This window comes from Theobroma cacao, chromosome 6 (genome assembly GCF_053813885.1).
Source record: "Theobroma cacao isolate CCN51 chromosome 6, ASM5381388v1, whole genome shotgun sequence".
In the NCBI taxonomy this organism is placed as follows: domain Eukaryota; kingdom Viridiplantae; phylum Streptophyta; class Magnoliopsida; order Malvales; family Malvaceae; genus Theobroma; species Theobroma cacao.
The window spans coordinates 731,670-749,334 of NC_142644.1; the positions used below are offsets into that span (position 1 = coordinate 731,670).

A 17,665-nucleotide genomic window follows, 5' to 3' on the forward strand; every position below is an offset into this window, starting at 1 on the left:
ACGATTAAGATTAGCCTTTCAATTAATTAATTCTTGGATTCTATAATTGCTTACTCATGACGTGGACAAACAAATTGGTACATTATAATTATTAATTAATCATTATTATTCTTTCACACATAAACATGTATACATGCTCTAATTATTTTTCTTAAAAAATTTTTGTTAACTATATCACATATTATAATCATCTTAAAATAATGCTTTTCCATCTCTATACTAATTATAATTTAAGTAATTCGTGTGTGAAATATGTTCAATTTATTTATTATTTTTTTGATTTTATTATCTCTGTTATGTGTTTTAACTTGTTCAATTGATTTTTTTTTAAATTATCGTCTATGTCTTTACAATCGTAAAGTTGTACAATAAGCACTATCAAAATTATTCAAAAGAATTTTAATTACGTTGGAAAAGTTCAAATAGTATTAACATATTGTTAGATTAATGGTAGGTAGGAAATCAGTATAACATAATGAAAATTTGACCCAAAAATGTATAAGTATGAAAGGATGAAATGATTTAACATGTGCATAGTGTTTTAAGGAAATGAAGTTTGGAGATAAGATAGCTCAAAGCAAAGCATATGGTAATCACGAATCTAAGAGAGGGCAAGTGGGTGAAGAGGGGCTTTGTGCATGCCAACAACTAATCCCATCTCTTTCTTTTCAAAATCATGAGAACAGTGCCAGCCATAAACCCCCAATGCCCCCCATTTGCTTCTTGTGATACATTATGACTATCATGTCATGAATCAAGAATATTGGGAGAAAATTATAAATAAAATAAAAAAGAAGAAGAAGAAAAGAAAACCCACACTATCTCATTCTCAATCACTATGGGAGAACTTTGGACTGTTCTTTTCCCTCCAATGAAGTGACTTCAATTGAAAAAAAAATAAAAAGGGTATGAAATTTTTCATTAAAGTGATGGATTTGACAGAACTTGAAGCCACTATTTCACAATAATAAATTGAGTAAAAAGTTGCTTGCATTACCAAGAGAGGCATCAAGTTTCCCAAAGTCATGAAGCAGCTTTTGACATGTGTAAACAGCAAGGTTTGCTACTACTTTATTACATTGCATCCCTAACATTCTTATTAACTAAGTAATTATTTTGAGTTTAATTCTGCCAAATATAAATGAAAGTGATGGATTAATCCATTTTGAGTAGCTAATTTTTGAAAAACATAGGTTAATTAAGTAAACTCTCAAGAACAAATTTGTGAAACGAAATGTTCGCAATGAATTTTTTTTAAAGATTATAATTTCTTAAAAAGATATATTTATTCGTAAATGGTTTTATTAAAACACCGGTTGAGACCTATAAATATTTTTTAAAAGCAATCAATCATTTTTAAATATTCTCATTTTTCATCTTACATACTATTTTTTTTTTAATTTAGCTCAAATATATTCAAGAGAATCACAAAAATACAGTTTTTGATTCTCTATTCTTTTTTAAGTATTATATACATCCTGGAGATATAGTTTCCAAGAGTTTATCTGCATTTTAGTGGAGAAACTATTATCCCAGTGGCAAATCTTGACATTTGGTGTTGGGAGGGCCAAACTAAGACTGCACTTGATCTTTTTTTTTTTTTTATCATTTTTATAACATATTCTAATATTATATACTATATATATGCATCAAATAAATTATCTAACATAAAATTGTGAGTGACCTTTGGATACAAGATTATCAAGTATTGAATCTGAACTAAATATCTAGGCAATCTCTCTTTGATGTCGACTGCAACAAATTCATCTTTCATCTGATATTGACAACCTTCATAGCTAAAAATGCTGGCTCACTAGTTTCAGTAGGCACTAGAAGAGCTAAATATGTTGGAATTGTTCCCTCAATAACTACTTTAATGGAAAATGATTTAGCTTATAACATTGTAAAAATTAATGTTCAACATCAACAGAATATGATATTGATAACTAATTAACCCTTTGTAGTTATTTGAATTGAGTTTTTGTCTTGTACTAGAATAGTCTTGCTATATATTAATGATGGTGGTAGTTTAAGATTCTCCCTATGGTGTAAGATCCCCAAAGGGAAGAAACTGAACAGTGCATCTTCATTTCCCAAAAAAATGAATGGAGTGAATTCAATGGGTCAATAGGGTAACATTCACTTACAATATTCTATTTATGAATGAAGGACTTGTGAATATATATTTCATTAAATGCATGTGGGTTTCACAAACTGGACACATGCTTCATATTTACCTGTTTTTATGTCAGATCAACTTGAACTGTATTTAATGTGTTATATAATTAGTAATTGAAAGAGAAAAGAGATTTCATAATTAAATAAATGTTGATATAATTAAATACTCCAATATAAAATTAGACACAAAGTTGGATGGATAATAAAAGAAACAGAAAGCTGAGGAACCCAAAGCTTGTGTAAGTATAAATCTCTCTCTCTCTCTCTTTCCTTGGCACATTCCTAGAGAAGAGAAGATTGACAAGAAAAGTCAAGCTTTTCTAATGATTTTTTCACCACTATAGTCTTTTTGTCATCTTTCCCCATTTATTTCTTCACATCAAAGCAATGAAATCATGGGGGGTTTTGTTTTTTTTTTGGGCTTTATAAGAATGGAATTGCCTTTGCCCATGCCCACATGGACAGAGGTGAAGCTTAAATAATTTTTTCCACTTGAAAAGATGAAAGGGCAAGTCCCATCCTAAATCAATCTGCTCACTGAGTTTTCCAGTCATGTCTGATGGACGTACTTGTTTTAACTGTTGAAACCTTCTGTTCCTCAGCTTTCTGTCCCATCCACCAATATTCCAAAAGGAATGTGGGACTCCATGGGGTCTGCTCCCAATCCAGCGGCACTGTCTTTTACTCTCTTTTCCTTCCTAATCTTCTGACTATTCTGGTAAATAACAAGAAAATAAACAAAAGGTTGTAGTAGAAAGGTAGGCAGAGATCGAAAATCTCTACCTCCCCACATGCAAATTTCCAAACCAGAGAATTTTAAGAAGGGTTTATAGCAGGACCTTGCATCCATTTGCATCCCAAACCTAACTTAGAAACAGTCTCTATGTATGTTTTAGTGTGAAACTTTGTTGCTTGTTGCTTTGAATTCAAGGTCTTGCTATAAACCCCTTTTTTGGCTTCTCAAAAGGAAGCGTTGTTGTCCCCTGACGACCAATCAAACAGACTAAATGGATCCATGGCTTTGTTTTCCTTCTGCTCTTCTTCAGTGAATCCTTGTGGAAACAATAGATTTAGAGGGTCAGCCTCTATCTCATCCAAATCAGCAAAGAAATCCTCAGATTGCGCCTGGGAGTCTGGCAGTGCAGGCCTGTATGTTTGAGGCATCCCTTCGCCAAATTCAGCATCATCTATATCCAGCTGCTTCTCAATGTCCTCAAACTCTTCTTTAACTGATGCACTTGCAGTTGAGCTAGCAGCAACCGCTGGAGATAAAGCATCACTGCTGCTCTCTTTGAGCTCATCCTTGGGGTTTAATGAACTTAGGGGCTGCGAACTTGGTGAGCTCTTGGAAGAAGAAGCATTGTTTTTGGATGGCTGAGACCTTGTTGACCCGGCAAGAGCATTTCTTTGGGTTGGCCATGGATGGTTGTGCTCAGATGTATACGTTATAACCAGCATATTGGGATCAGTTCGGCTGCGCTCTACTTGCTTCCTTGCAGAGCAGCCTTTGGAACTGCTGCATCTGTAGTAGCCCCTGGACAAGATTACAAGAATCAATTATTTCAATCAGTGCAAGCCACGAGATTGAAAGCCGAAAATGCATATAAATTCAATACTACTAACAAGTAAAGCAAAGAAGAAGAACTTTGTTTTATCATTTGACATTATGTTTTGCTTATCCCAAGCATTAGGCGACAAGCATGTCTTTGTGACAATGATGAAGTGTGCTTTATTTCGAGTATTCAGGTTTTTAACAAAAGGAAACTTCTCTGGCTTGAGTGTAATTCAATGCGAACACTGTAACAAATTAAGAAACATGGTGTCTGCAGCTTGTCAGAAAGACAGCAGATCAATAGGAAATGCAGCTTTAGTTTTCTTAAGCCAGTTAGCAACTTTCGGGTACTCATCCTCTAATCAAAGAATGATAACCATAACAAACTAGTAATGTTTTACTAGTACTAGTAGTATATATATACCTTGGATAAGGAGAACCTTTGATGGGTTTCTGCCCATACTTCCTCCATGCCCACAGATCCGAGGGAACTACTTCCCCACTAGACCTGCTGTTGGCAGCTGCTGGTGCTGGAATACAAACCACCTTCTTCGCCTGGCTCTTTCTGCATAATCATGTTGAACAACTGATGTTAAATCTTAAACAAGAAGAAGGGGGAGATGACTTCATTACTGAAGAGCTTGATACCAAAATTCCTAGTAAATTATCTCTTGGGAGAGCAAGCATATTTGTTTGAGTTCAACTTTTAGGAAGGAACACGAGACATATATATTTTGGATATTTTCCCTTAAAGAAGGTGAAAGCGATAGTACAATAATCTAAAGACAAGAGCAATGAACATCATAGGTACCATTTTCAGGTTGGTTAGGGAAGAAAAGTAACTTGAGATAACTACATGAAAGCTAAGAATTAAGCTATACCTTTTCAGGTTTATGCCTGTCAGGACTTTTATGTTTTTTTCTAACTTTATTTTAAAACTTCACCATGAGCAAAACTCACCCTGGAAAATCATAGACCAATATCTCTACTTTCCCATACATACAATTCAGATTCTTATTATGCATATAATAATAGTAATTAATGCCAATAAACCCTAATTCCCTCACATCCTCTCTACATGATTTCATGAAAGAAATCCCCCCCTTCCCCTAAATTCATGCGCATCATGGTTGTTAAATCAAAGCCAAAAAGACCAATAAAATATAGTAAAACCCTGGAAAATTGAATACTAGAAGAGTAGGTTCCTGACCCTTCTTTTCTTTTTTTTTTTTTTATGGAGTTTAGTTAATTAACGAAGTAGAGGATAGAGTTAAAGAGTTAGAGAATTAAAAAATGGTATTACCCTAACCTTCTCTTGATACCCAGATTCCGCGGAGATGAGATCTGCAGTGGGCCGGTGTTATCGATCAAGCAACCTTTGGAGCTGTTGGCATTAATCATTTCGCTTGGGAGCACAGCAGGAGCCTTAATTCCCCTTGGGGAAACACCAACACCACCAGCAGCAGCCATCAGCGGCGGCGAATCACAGGGGGACACGGCTAGCTTACTAGAGCTAGGAGAGATCTGAATCCGAGAAAAGATGTTGCAGGGAGTACTAGTTCTCATGTCATCCTCGAAAATCTTGTCATGACCAGCCATGTTACTTGCACCAGGAAAGTTGGAAGTGTCGTCAACAGTTGAAGTAGGGCTGCTGAAGTAGCTTGAACCAGCAGCAGCAGCCACGTTAAGCTCATGAAGAAGTGGATCTCTCATGGTGGAGAAAGGGTCACCGAAGGCCTTCACTCTATCAACTTCCATGGCTGACGATGCAAAATTCAATGGATCGGAGGCGGATGGGAATTGCTGCCAGCTCGAAGCAGGAACATCTGAGGCACCATGACCAGAGCCACACCCCATCGGACCACCACTTGCCCGAACTATATCGTTTAAATCACCTTGATAATTCTCCATCTGCAGCCCGAAGACACTGCACATGCTATACTAACGCAAACAAACACATGTAAGAAACAGCTGATTCTTTCATTTTCCACCCTCCCTATCCATATCTAGAGCACTCTCTGCTCTGTCCTTTTGCTTTGCACCAAAACAGACGTAAACACACATGCAAAAACCTTTCGATGATCAACAACAAGGTAACAATGGAGATGGGTTTGGGTTATTAACAAGAAAGGAAGCAAAGAAACAGGGTTTCTGCTTGCTTTCAAGTTGAAGGTTTGGAAAACAAACCCAATGTTCTTTCCTCTCAATAACAAACAAAAGAAGGAATGGTTTTCTCGGAGAGAGAGAGAGAGAGAGAGAGAGTCGCTGACTTTTCATACAAACTGCTCTTTCTCTATACGCAAACACAAGTTAAAAGAAGATAACCCACCAAAACAAAAATAAAAAAAAATTTAAACCTCAAAAATGATATTCCTTCTGTCATATTTTATTTGTCTTTTATTGACCAAATACATACAGTACAATGTTAAATTATAAATTTATATAATTTAATTTATTATAAAAATTAATTATAGACAAACAAAATGAGAAGGAAAAAAAGTTCTTAACAAATTAATAAACAATAAAATTACTAAGCTGTCGTGCTGAGGGAATTTATTTCTTTATTTATTCTTAAGCCTAAATGGGTCAAATTTATACAACTCTTGTTTTGTTTATTTTCTTTTATTCTTTTTTTTAATGAAAAATAGGGTAAAAATTAAAAAAAAAAAAGGGGTTGTAAGAGGGAAAAAGTATAGTTTTTTTCTCGCAAGAGCAAGTGATGGGAAAGTAAAGAGGCGGCAAGTAGCCGCATTTTTCGGGGAAACGTTTCGGGGCTTAATCGAGTCGTTTCTTTTAGGGGAGGAACCGGCGCGTTTCGTTTGATGAGAGCCTCTCAATGTGATTCTAGCACTTTGTAAAATTGTTTGTGGTATATTTTTCAACCAGCTTGGAAAATGCACACTACGTATTATTAACCCTCTCTCAATTATTTGTTGTGTCTACTACGACACGTCACGAATAATAAATAAAATTTATATTTGATATACGATCAATTTTATATAATATTTATATATTATTACTTAATTATAAAATATTATTTTAAAAATACATGTAACGAGATGACAATAATGTATAAAATTTATACATTAATAATGTATCAAATATAATTTTTAATATATATTGTTTATTTTAATATTTTAATTTATATATATGTATGTACGTGTCACATAAATAAAAATTAAATCAATTTAAACTATTTTTAGAGTACAAATTAAACTAAATCATGAAATATATATGTTTTGTAGGCAGGGATAGATTGAATAACTATCATAATGTTGGAAAAGAAACAAAAATGCACTACAAATAACAATTAAAATGATAAAAGAATAATTATAAAAACTGTACCAGAAAAGAAATAAAGTAAAATTAGGTTTTCTTAAACCAACTTTAGCAAAAGAGAAAAATAGTTCGCAGTTCAATAATAATAATAATTATAACAATAAAAAAAGACGATCTAATTGTAATAAAAAGGAAGAAAAAGCAATATAAAATGTCGAAAAAGAGCGATAATAAAAACCAACTAATTGAACAGAAAAAAGGATTTAATAAATTAAGAATTCAAAGAAAATAAAAGAAAAAGTGATAAAAAAATACCTTTGCATATCCATGTGTTGAATTCTTGAAAAAACTTGAATCCAAAAGAATGAAAGCATATTGTATTGTTTTTGTTCTTTAAGACAAGCATGATTCATATTTTATAAGTATGAGCACAAGAGAAGGGATCAGAGACCTATAAATATTAGTTATCACCCTTGATTTTAGGGTTTTAAAATTCAGAATTAAAAAAAAAGGAAAATTGCTAGAACAAGGAATTATATTGGGAAGGAAGGAACTGATTAGAGAATTTTTTGTCTCCACTGATTTTGGGAGTGAATCCAAGAAAATAAGGATGTGTTTAGGGGAAAAAACCTGTGATTAATGTTTATTAGAGTTTTATATAATGAATATTTTAGGGTTTGATTCACAAAATATGTTGTCATCAGTTTTATTAGGCTTAAATTTTGCCACTTCAATGAATTATTAGCTGTCAATTATACATGTTACAAAGATATTTCCTAAAGTAGAATTTCCCAAGTTTTTGTTTGGTTTTGTAGAAAATTATAACACACAAAAGAAAATGAAGGAAAATGAATTCATGAACAAAGAAGAGATCATGGAATACAAAAACTTGGACTTACTCACAAAATTTGACTAACACCCTTTTGTTTATATTATTGGAAATCCCCAAATTAATTGAAATAAATAAGATTTTTTTTATCGAATAAAAATTACAAGTATAATATATTTGGTACAAGAAATAAATGCATTGATAAAAAAAAAAGTAAATTACACAAAATTAACATGAATTTAAAATGATCAGATTAAACCCATGTATGATGAGACTTAATGACCTGTAAACAATGAAAATTATAATATTACCTACTAATAATGACATAAAAAATGGCTTCTTACCTCTAAGTTTTTCTCTTTAAATTTTGATTAATGATAACTTCCTGACCTCTTTAATGCCAATAATTAAAACCCTCTTGAGATGGTTAGTTTTTAATTAAATGGAAGTAAAGAAAATTAATTTACCTCTTTAGAAACAATGAAGAGTAATTAACTGCTATTCTTTTTTTAAAATAAAAATTATTTTCACATACAGACACATGCGCACAGATACACACACGTATGCACACAAACGTACACATATAAAAGAGTTGCAATGAAATTCATTCAAAGTCAAAATGGGATTGACTTTGAGGACATTGCATTGGCCTTTGTTGTGGTTTATGATGAACTTCATGTTTTATCTTTGAGATGATTTCCAGAATCCACTTTCTTTCCCACTAAAAACTGTTATTGCAGCCACTTTCTACGATGTACAAAGTAAAGAGATCTAGAGCCATATTATTAAGTCTAATAATATCTCTAATCGTTTTTTAATGTACCCAAGATTCAAAAGGAGGCTACTTTTTGAGATGAAGAATGATAATTAATCAAGCTTTAAAAAGGTAAGATTGAGGCAAATAAACTATGTCGGGATGTATAAAGGACAAAGATTAGTTTTGAGAGCTTAGACTTAATGAAGGTTTTCTTTTGTTGTTTTCTAGAGTTTGAAAGGGTTTAGATTAAAAGGGTCAAATGTTTAGCATGCTTTTGGCTTTGGGTTTGGTCTAAAAAGTAGGGTTTAGAGTGGGGTGTAGGGATGTGACATGTTCAAAGATATTGAACCGTCGTGCTTAAATATGGGACCTTAGTTAAGAGTCATGTTGGATTAGACATTTTGACATGTCTTTTGAGAACTTATTTGGGGTGGTGTTTCGGCCTTTTGCCTTTGGGTTGAAACGTTCTCCATGAATGCTTAACAAAGGGACCTTAAGATCCTTTAATAATACAAAACATATATGCTTTACAAATAGGAAATACGTGGATGTTGGACTGTAGTGGTGGACGGGAAGGGAGGGAGAGGGAGAGAGGCTTGGGGTTTTTGTTTAGTATTTGATAGGATTGAAGTTTTCAATGGGCCAGTGATCATATCAGGGTATCACCGACCCCTTATGTTTGATGAGACATTTTCAGAATCTACTGTAGCACACAACCATTCTTTCTCTCTCTGTGTCTACCCTATTTTTTGGCTTTAGCCTTTGGCTTTGGACACCTTCAAAAGACAAGTGTTTACCAACCATCTACCCTTTATTAGTTTTTGATAAGAGATAAGAAATAAACGATCCTTGTGTTAAGTTTATAACAGTAATAGCTTCAATTCTTCCTAATTTCTTGACCATCAAGACTAGACAGGTCGACCTAGGACTAGAACTAGTTAGTTCTTCCTCCACCACTTATTACTTTTCAAGCAAAAGTTCTTTATAATTAATTACCGTTAATCAATTAAACATTGACATGAGATTTTATTGACGGAAAACTCCTTTCTTAATAAGTCTGTCAACCATTGCTTATTATTTATGTCCATAGGCATTGATTTCCACATGAAGCTGGGAATTTAATTAAAGGAAGTTAATGCATGCAGAGATATACATAGACCCAGAACTAATCATGTTGCCCTCTCAATGTGGTGGGCTTATACAAAGTTTTTGTCTCTTTCATGGGGAAGTACAAAACCAGGTTTAGAGGGAGAGGATTGAAAAAGAATTGATCAGTCAGCCAGTGGGATTTTCTTGGTGGTCCATCCTCATAAAACAAGAACCCTAGTTTAGTTTTTTTGGGGGGATCATTGATTGGGTTAGGGACAACACTTGCCCCACGTTCCTGCATGACAACCCTATCACACACAGACACACTGCCCATAAGAGAACAAATTAAAACTGGGATTCTCTCTCTGAGCAAGACTATATATAAAAAAACACTATAACAGGGTTTTTTGTCTTTCCCCACAGCCATCGCCTCCATCTCCTGCCATGTGAAGCAACCCCATAATTTAATCACCCTTTTTTTATTTTATTTTATTTTATTGGATTAAACTAGTCATGAAAATGGCCAAGCCAGCTTCTTCGACGCTGACGAATGCTTAATTATTTTTTTATTCCAAATAAATTAATCAGAATTAGATGTCTTACGGTCAGTCGTTGTTGGGTTGTATGTTGAGCTGCACGCGAGACACTTGCCTAAGCCTCTGACGCCTCTTGACGTCACCGTCCACCGGCAACCTCACCGGTCTTGCACCCATCAAACTGCCGTCTAGACATGTTTATGTCGACCGTTTAGATTAATCGTATTGCCACCTGTTTGTGTGTGTATGTGTGTTCTTCTTGCAAATAATATAAAGTATAAACTAGGCTAACAAGGTCAAAACGCGGTTCCATAACTTTGATTTGAATAAGTTATCTAAAATTTCTCTTTGATTACTCTTGCTAAACTCTTAAGATTGGTGCATGCTTAGTGAAGGAGAGAACGAATCCGTCCGACCCGATCTGATGACGGAGTAGTCAAGTAAAGCTAAGTTAACATTAATACTGCCAGTGTTTAGATTTTACACGATATCAATGAATCAAAAATTGACTTCAACATGGCTTGTGAGTGACTTCAGCAAGTAGCATAGTTTGCAGGAAATTTGGAAGGGCTCATATGGGTGGGGTTGGTGCTCCTCACCACCAACCACAGTGCCCTATTGAGTAGGGTGAACTAGCTATGGAAAGTGTAGTGTATATAGGGTATGGACCTTGTAGCATGAGATGTAGAATTAATGTTGCATTTCATTTGTATCAAGGAATAGATCAATGGAGCTTCTTCCCAAAGTAAAATTAATTATATTCCCCAATCTTAGAGAGGAAAATATTTGATCATCACCCTTGAGAACATGAGAGTACTAAAAGGTAAAATGTAGCATGCTTTGGGAACTGCAAAATATCAAATCATGCAAAGTTTTTAATTAGTGATTAAATTAAGGTTTTGGATAATTAAGCTCTTATTGGATTGTGTGGGCTTCCCATGTGACATAAATGACTTTACTTCCAATGACAAGAAGCTTAGAAAATATATTTTTTGACTTCAAATTTGTGAAGGGGGTTTGATTGATTTCGAGATCCCATGCCCTCCTCTCTCCTTTAAGTGCTTTTCAAGTAGAGAAAAAGAAGACCATAGTCTCTTTATCCCTTTCTATCCTCATTGTCCCATAGGAGATTGCATCAAGTTTGGTTTTTAATCATGAATAAATAAATAAATAAACAGGCCTTTTTTTTTTTTTTTTTCTTTTGGGATCGATGGATATCAATGTGGCATAAGATGTAAACAGGATTTGACAGGTTGATGAACAGTCTTTTGGGCAACAATTTCTGGGTTCCTGTCAGCATCTTGCAACTTGCCTTCTCCAATGAAAAAGCTTATTGTCTATGTTTCAATAAAGGGATAAGTTGTAGTTGTTTAATTTATTTAATAAAATTACAAAAAAATAACTTTATATATAAACATATAAATTAATTTTGAATTGATGTTTTAATTTTATTTAAAAGGCAAAGACAAGATTTACTTCATGTTAAAAGTGTACAAAAACTATCCAGTTGGTAGTATAGTGCAGTACTTACCTGGTACAAAATCAGACGTTTCGATAAGGCTTGCATAAAGGAGCCTACACATGCTTTTTTGGGTTCCTATGAATTGAGGGTATTTCGATAATGTTAGTGAAATTAACAGTTTAATTCTTTTGAAAGCAGAAGTTATTCATAAGGTACTTAATTGAAAAGAAAAAAAGATTTATAAGGTGTTAATTGAGAAAAAAAGATATCATGGGATAAAGTGGAATTTGCTTTCTTTTTTGTGAAATTTCTTTTTATTAATTTAAAAAATTAGTACCAAGTTTTAACCTAATTAACTAACAAGTAGGGATGTCCATGGTGGGCTCAAGCCTGATATTTTCGAAGGTAAGTTTGAGTCCAGCCAGGCCCAACCCTAACATTTTCAATGCTAAGCCTAACAAGTAGTTATAGCAAATGACATTGAGAAATTAGAGATTAGACAAATCAAATTGAAAAACCTAACATGTTATTTTCGGTATCTAGAGCTATGTAGCCCTGTTATGTAGAGTCGGATATCTTATATTTGAGTTTGGAATGAGTTCGAGTAAGGAGTTTACTGTTCATCTTAAATTTGGGTAAAGTACGGATTTGATTATTTGATACCCGATACTCGAATTCAATTATGTTTTTGTTCGGATTATATCGGGTACTTGTATTCTAAACCGGTTTATATCTATAAAAAAAAAAAAAAATTCGAGTACTAGGCTTTCCTAGGGGCCTGCATGGCTGCCTAGCTGGCCTACTATTGGGCCTTTTTGTAAAGGTCCCGTGAAAGTGAGGGGCTGGTGTTGGGTCCTTTAGGCTTTAGCTAGCTCAGCTCTGTAGCCTGGTGGTTGATTCAAAAGGCAACCATTAACACGGCTTCGACGTGGAAAGTGTAGCATCCACCATTCAGCAAGCGGAAGAAATCTTCTGGATTCATTCTATCACCATGCTTGTTGCTAGTTTGAGAGACAGTTTAGTTTGTTGAAGAAACACGAGAAATGGTGAGGGTTTTCCTTGACACACACCGAGCATTGATGGCGAATCCCATGAGACTGAGACTCAGATCATTTGCATCTTCCGCTTCTGCTCTGAAATGGGAAGGCGGGGTTTCCATGGTTCAGGGAGCTTCTCGAGGAATTGGCCTTGAATTTGTGAGCCCTCCTCATCACCTTTCACTACTTTTTCTTTTACCTTTTATGCATTGCTTCCTGCTGCTCTCTCTAGCTCATCCAATTCTTGAACGTTTATTCTCTCTCATTTACCGTTTAAGACGAAAAGAGCTTGGGTTTTTTTGTAAGAATACAATTGCATGCTCCAAATTTTATTTTTGTATTCAACTAGATTCACCCCAAAACGTGGAATGTTTCACTTAGTTATAAAAAAGGTTGGATTTCTTTTGATGGTTTTTATTTGAATTGAAACTCATTGAAACTTTAGGTAAGATTATGCTTGTTTAGCCTTCTGAGTGCTATGTATGTCATACAGAACCTGATGCGCTTCTGTCTACTTTAGAGGACCCAATGTCCAGTTACATGTGCATTTGTGAAGTTCGAGACTTCGAGTGCTGCTGAAATAATCTCTACTTTATTCACTTATGGGCACTAGCCGAATAACTTTCTCTTTACATGGACAATTCTACTCTAGAATGGTTTTCTGTTGTTCATATTAGTGGTTTTTTTTAAAAGAATTCCTTTTGTAATTTCTCATCTCAAACACTTTGGATCAATTGGAGATGCTAAAACTGCTGTTTGTATCGGTTCTGCACTGTCTTACAGTCCACATCCCTCTGCGTCTTGGTGTTAACTGTTGAAAAAAATTTGATGTCAGTCTATCCATGTTCCTAGTATCTCATTCTGCTATGTCATGTTCTTGTTCAATATTGTGAGTGGACACCCTTTTTTTTGAATGGCTATGTAATGAACAGTTCAGTGCTAATACTTATGGCCACAGTAGAATAGTAGTTTGCTGTTAAGAGATCATAAGAGTTTTGCTTGGTAATTTTACTCCAGCCACAGCAGAATAATTGGCTATTAAGAGATTGGAAAGTTTTCGTTCATTCTTTTTGTCTAATTAATTTGCATGCTATTTTAATTTAATGATCCTCCACTATGATTTTGACTTGTGCACTTCTCCATGCAGGTTAAACACTTGCTGGAAAGGAATGAAAAAGGGCATGTTATTGCCACTTGCCGTAATCCTAATGGGGCAACAGGGCTTCTTGAATTAAAAAATCAGTTTGCTGAACGCCTTAATATTTTACCATTGGATCTGACTGTTGAAAGTACTATAGAGGTTAATTATCGGATTCTGTTTCTTTCACTCTATTCCTTTGTCTTATATATATATATATATATATATATATATCAAAATAAGACCGGCCTTTGACTCATCATGCTTCAGGAGTCAGCAAAGTCCGTAACAGAAAGATATGGCTCTCTCAACCTTCTCATTAATGCATCAGGCATTCTTTCAATACCCAATGTATTGCAACCAGGTATGAACTTTATGTTATCTTTAAGAAAGTTTTCAAGGTTTTAACAGCATAAATATCTTGCATCTGTACTGAAAGGGAATTGAAATTCTTCCCCTACACTCTCTTTCCTCTTACTTTTTTCCTCTCGTTTTTCAATATGCTGCCTAGGCAGGTGAATAAACGCCCTTGCTTTCAGTGCAGAAACAACATTGAGCAAATTATGCAAGTCATCTTTAATGCTTGCTTATGAGGTTAATGCTGTTGGTCCTATTTTAGTGATCAAGGTATGCTGAGTTTGCTTTAATTTTCTTTTATTTTTGTATCTTTTATTTTGTTTTATATAAAAGATTTGCTTTAAACTTTCAACTCGCAATTGACCCTGAATGTTCTGCAAGAACTCCAGTTCACTTCTTTGGATGAGGAAGCTATATGCAGTCAAACTAATATTTTGTTAGCATTCTTTGTTGATAATGTTAAAAATGCTGGATTTTTTATTAGGCAGAATTGCAATGGTTGCCATTTTTTAAACTTTTTTTGAGGGGCAAAATTTACCTGCGGTCACCAAACTAATCACTAAATTTCCTTTGAGCACTAGCTTCGGTTTGTAACAATTGTTTTATGAAACTTTGCAACATGTGTTAAATGTTGCCTTTTTTTTCAGTGTTCACTGAGAAAAACTACACAGAAAATCAACCAAAAACTAAAAGGAGAGTCTCTTATTGTAGGATAAATGGTCCTGACTATAACATCAACCAAAAACTAAAAAGAGAGTCTCGTCTCTTATTTCTTTTTTACTTTTCTTTGGTTTCTTTCTTCTCAAAACTCTTATATATGAAAGCCAGTATTCAAAATTTCATTTTTTTTCCAGCTTGGTTTGATCCATAGAAAGGTCAATGCTCTTGGGAATTTGGCAATACCTGTATGATAGAGAGGCGTGCCATAAGTATTGGGTGTCATCACTCTCGTCTTCCTTGGTGGATTTTCAGTTATTGATGGTGTACCTGGTCCTTCCTCTAGGATATAAGAATGTTTACTTTATGGTTATTTTTCTTTTGTTTTTCTATTCTGTGTTCTTTACTCCACTGTCTTGTTTTGCTAGAGAATCAGGAAGGTAATTTATTTACTATTTAGTTTCATCTTCTGCTTGTTTTCAGTGGTTGGTTGTTGCTGCCCCTTTCTATGGAAGAAATTAATAAAAACAACCCAACCCACTATTAAACCTTTCTTTTGGCATCCCTATTGCCAGTGTTCTTAATTTCCCAGGTCTCTCTCCCTCTAATCCAGCTTGTGCTAGAGTTGTACTAATTGGCTTCTTTGTTATGTGGATTAAAGGATTTAAGATGGATTGATTATGTTCCTTTCTTTTCTTTTTTTTTTGGCATTAGTGGAGGAAGAAAATGGTGTGGCTTAAGGTTTCAAGTTTTTAATCTATAAAGATTCTGTGTTTTTTTTTTCTTTACAGAGAGAATATGCATGAGTTTTAGAGATAGAAAGGGAACCTGAAGTTAGGAGAATCAAAGTATATAGAGAGAAGGAAGGGTGTGTTTTAGATATATAAAAGGAGCACAGGAGGGAGACAAGAACTGGCTACAGGCAAAAAAAAAAAAAATGGTATGTTTGCTTGTTGTGTGGGAATTTTTTGGTCCACAAGGCAGTTTGTAGTTGTGACACCAGTTTTCTCATTTGTAACAAATTCTTTTAGAGATGCTAGCTGAATGATCGCTCGATCCAGATTGCAAATTTAAGCATGTGTAAAGCTATACATTGAAGTTCAGTTATTTAAATGAAATTTAGTGTTAAGTTTGGTGAGCCGGGGTGCTCATATTTTGAGCAAAAATGGGGATAGTAGCTTATCATAATTTCATGGTGGATAAACTGTTAACTGCTAGCATGAAGAGAGTCATGTGCATCACCTTCTCTGTTACTATAACTTAGATGATTTCCTTTTAAGCAAGTGGCTCCTTACAAAAGTGTTTTCAAATGCACTGTGTTGCAATCGATAAATTATTGGAATTTTGTTTTGGATGTGCTGCTTAAATTCTTCATTGTCCTTTGGTCTCAATGTGAGTTCATTGACAATATAATAGACATTCCTGTTTGTGATATTGCTGACAGCATATGTGGCCTCTCCTCAAAGCTGGAGGAGGTTTTGGCACTGAAAGGGATGTTGCTGTTGTGGCCAACTTAAGTGCCAGAGTTGGTTCCATTGGAGACAATCGACTAGGGGGCTGGCACTCCTATCGTTCTTCAAAGGCTGCACTTAATCAATGTATGATTTTCTTCCCTCTCACGTCTTTGTAGGATGAAATTCTTTGGGGCAAGGCTTCAACAATGAACATAGACAAACTATAGGAAGAAAGGTCATTTTACCTGCTGCTTTCACCATGAATATCATACACTTGTATACCCTTCCCCCGGTATTCCCCCTGCCTCTTTGTTTTTAATACGAATTTATAATACTATGAACTCTTTTGGGCTCTCATGCAATATCTATAATGATACTCTTTTAGACAAATTTGCGGGGCCTTGCAATGGCTGTGTAAATGTTTCTTTTCCCCTTTCTGTAAAGCTTGCGATGGAAAGAACAACAAAGATCCAAAGAATTTTTTTTAATTGAAAGAAAGAAGAGAATTGACAAAGCCTTGAGTCAGATTCGATAATAATCTGAATAGACAAATTAGTTTTGTTGAATTCGTGTGCCAGATAATGCTGTTTGTCTTGATGCATGCAGTGACGAAAACTATTTCAGTTGAGTTTGCAAGGAAGAAAGACCCAATTGCATGCATTCTTTTGCACCCAGGCACAGTGGATACAGATCTGTCTAGGCCATTCCAAAGAAATGTTCGTGCTGACAAGCTTTTCACCAAAGAGTTCTCAGTGCAAAAGCTCTTGAACATCATTAACAATACAAAACATCAGGACAATGGCAAGTTCTTTGCATGGGATGGTCAGGAAATTCCTTGGTGATTTACAAATTTCCATCTTGATACACAACATGAAGAGATCATATTTGGTATTAATGACTGTTACATTGTCATATTGGTTTATTGTGTTTTGAACTTGTTCGATTTTGTTGAAGTTTCAGTCATTACTTTGATGATATCAGTAGACTTTGATCATAGCTTTTGGTGCTTTTTTTTTTTTTTTACATTTTCACCCCTTTGTCATGTACAATGAAATTGTTAAGACTACTGGTTTAGTGATTGCATTTTTTGTAAACAAAAGTAAATGTCTTTACTAGTAAACAAGAGCAGCTTTGCGAAGTGCAAGAAATTAAGATGAATTGGTGCACGGCAAAATGCAAGAAGTGAACTGATTCTGATTCCACTAAAACCAAGTAACCAACTTGTGAATACACGGTTTTAAGTCAAAGTCTGGGTCTGTAAAGACCAACAGTAACTTTGTCTTAACAATTTTAACCATTTTATTTGAGCCGATAGTCAAATTCTAGCTAGCTACCAACTG

The 17,665-nt window shown here is 34.6% G+C and overlaps 2 protein-coding genes across 3 annotated transcripts; one reads left to right on the top strand and one right to left on the bottom strand.

The window, feature by feature from the left end:
* Positions 1-2,309: 2,309 nt before the first annotated feature.
* LOC18595114 (putative WRKY transcription factor 14) lies at positions 2,310-6,007 on the bottom strand. Of its 2 annotated transcripts, none has more exons than XM_018122599.2 (3): positions 5,040-6,007; positions 4,155-4,295; positions 2,310-3,712 (listed from the first exon to the last, which is right to left on the bottom strand). In XM_018122599.2, the coding sequence occupies exons 1-3, from the start codon at positions 5,663-5,665 to the stop codon at positions 3,139-3,141; spliced, it is 1,341 nt and encodes a 446-aa protein (XP_017978088.1). In that variant the 5' UTR covers positions 5,666-6,007; the 3' UTR covers positions 2,310-3,138. The 2 variants fall into 2 exon arrangements, with proteins under 2 accessions (XP_017978088.1, XP_007022995.2); XM_007022933.3 differs by having other exon boundaries at positions 5,034-6,007.
* Positions 6,008-12,590: 6,583 nt separating this feature from the next.
* LOC18595115 (NAD(P)-binding Rossmann-fold superfamily protein) lies at positions 12,591-17,448 on the top strand. Its single transcript, XM_007022935.3, has 6 exons — positions 12,591-12,878; positions 13,867-14,019; positions 14,128-14,221; positions 14,402-14,484; positions 16,316-16,469; positions 16,932-17,448. The coding sequence occupies exons 1-6, from the start codon at positions 12,726-12,728 to the stop codon at positions 17,165-17,167; spliced, it is 873 nt and encodes a 290-aa protein (XP_007022997.2). The 5' UTR covers positions 12,591-12,725; the 3' UTR covers positions 17,168-17,448.
* Positions 17,449-17,665: the final 217 nt, after the last annotated feature.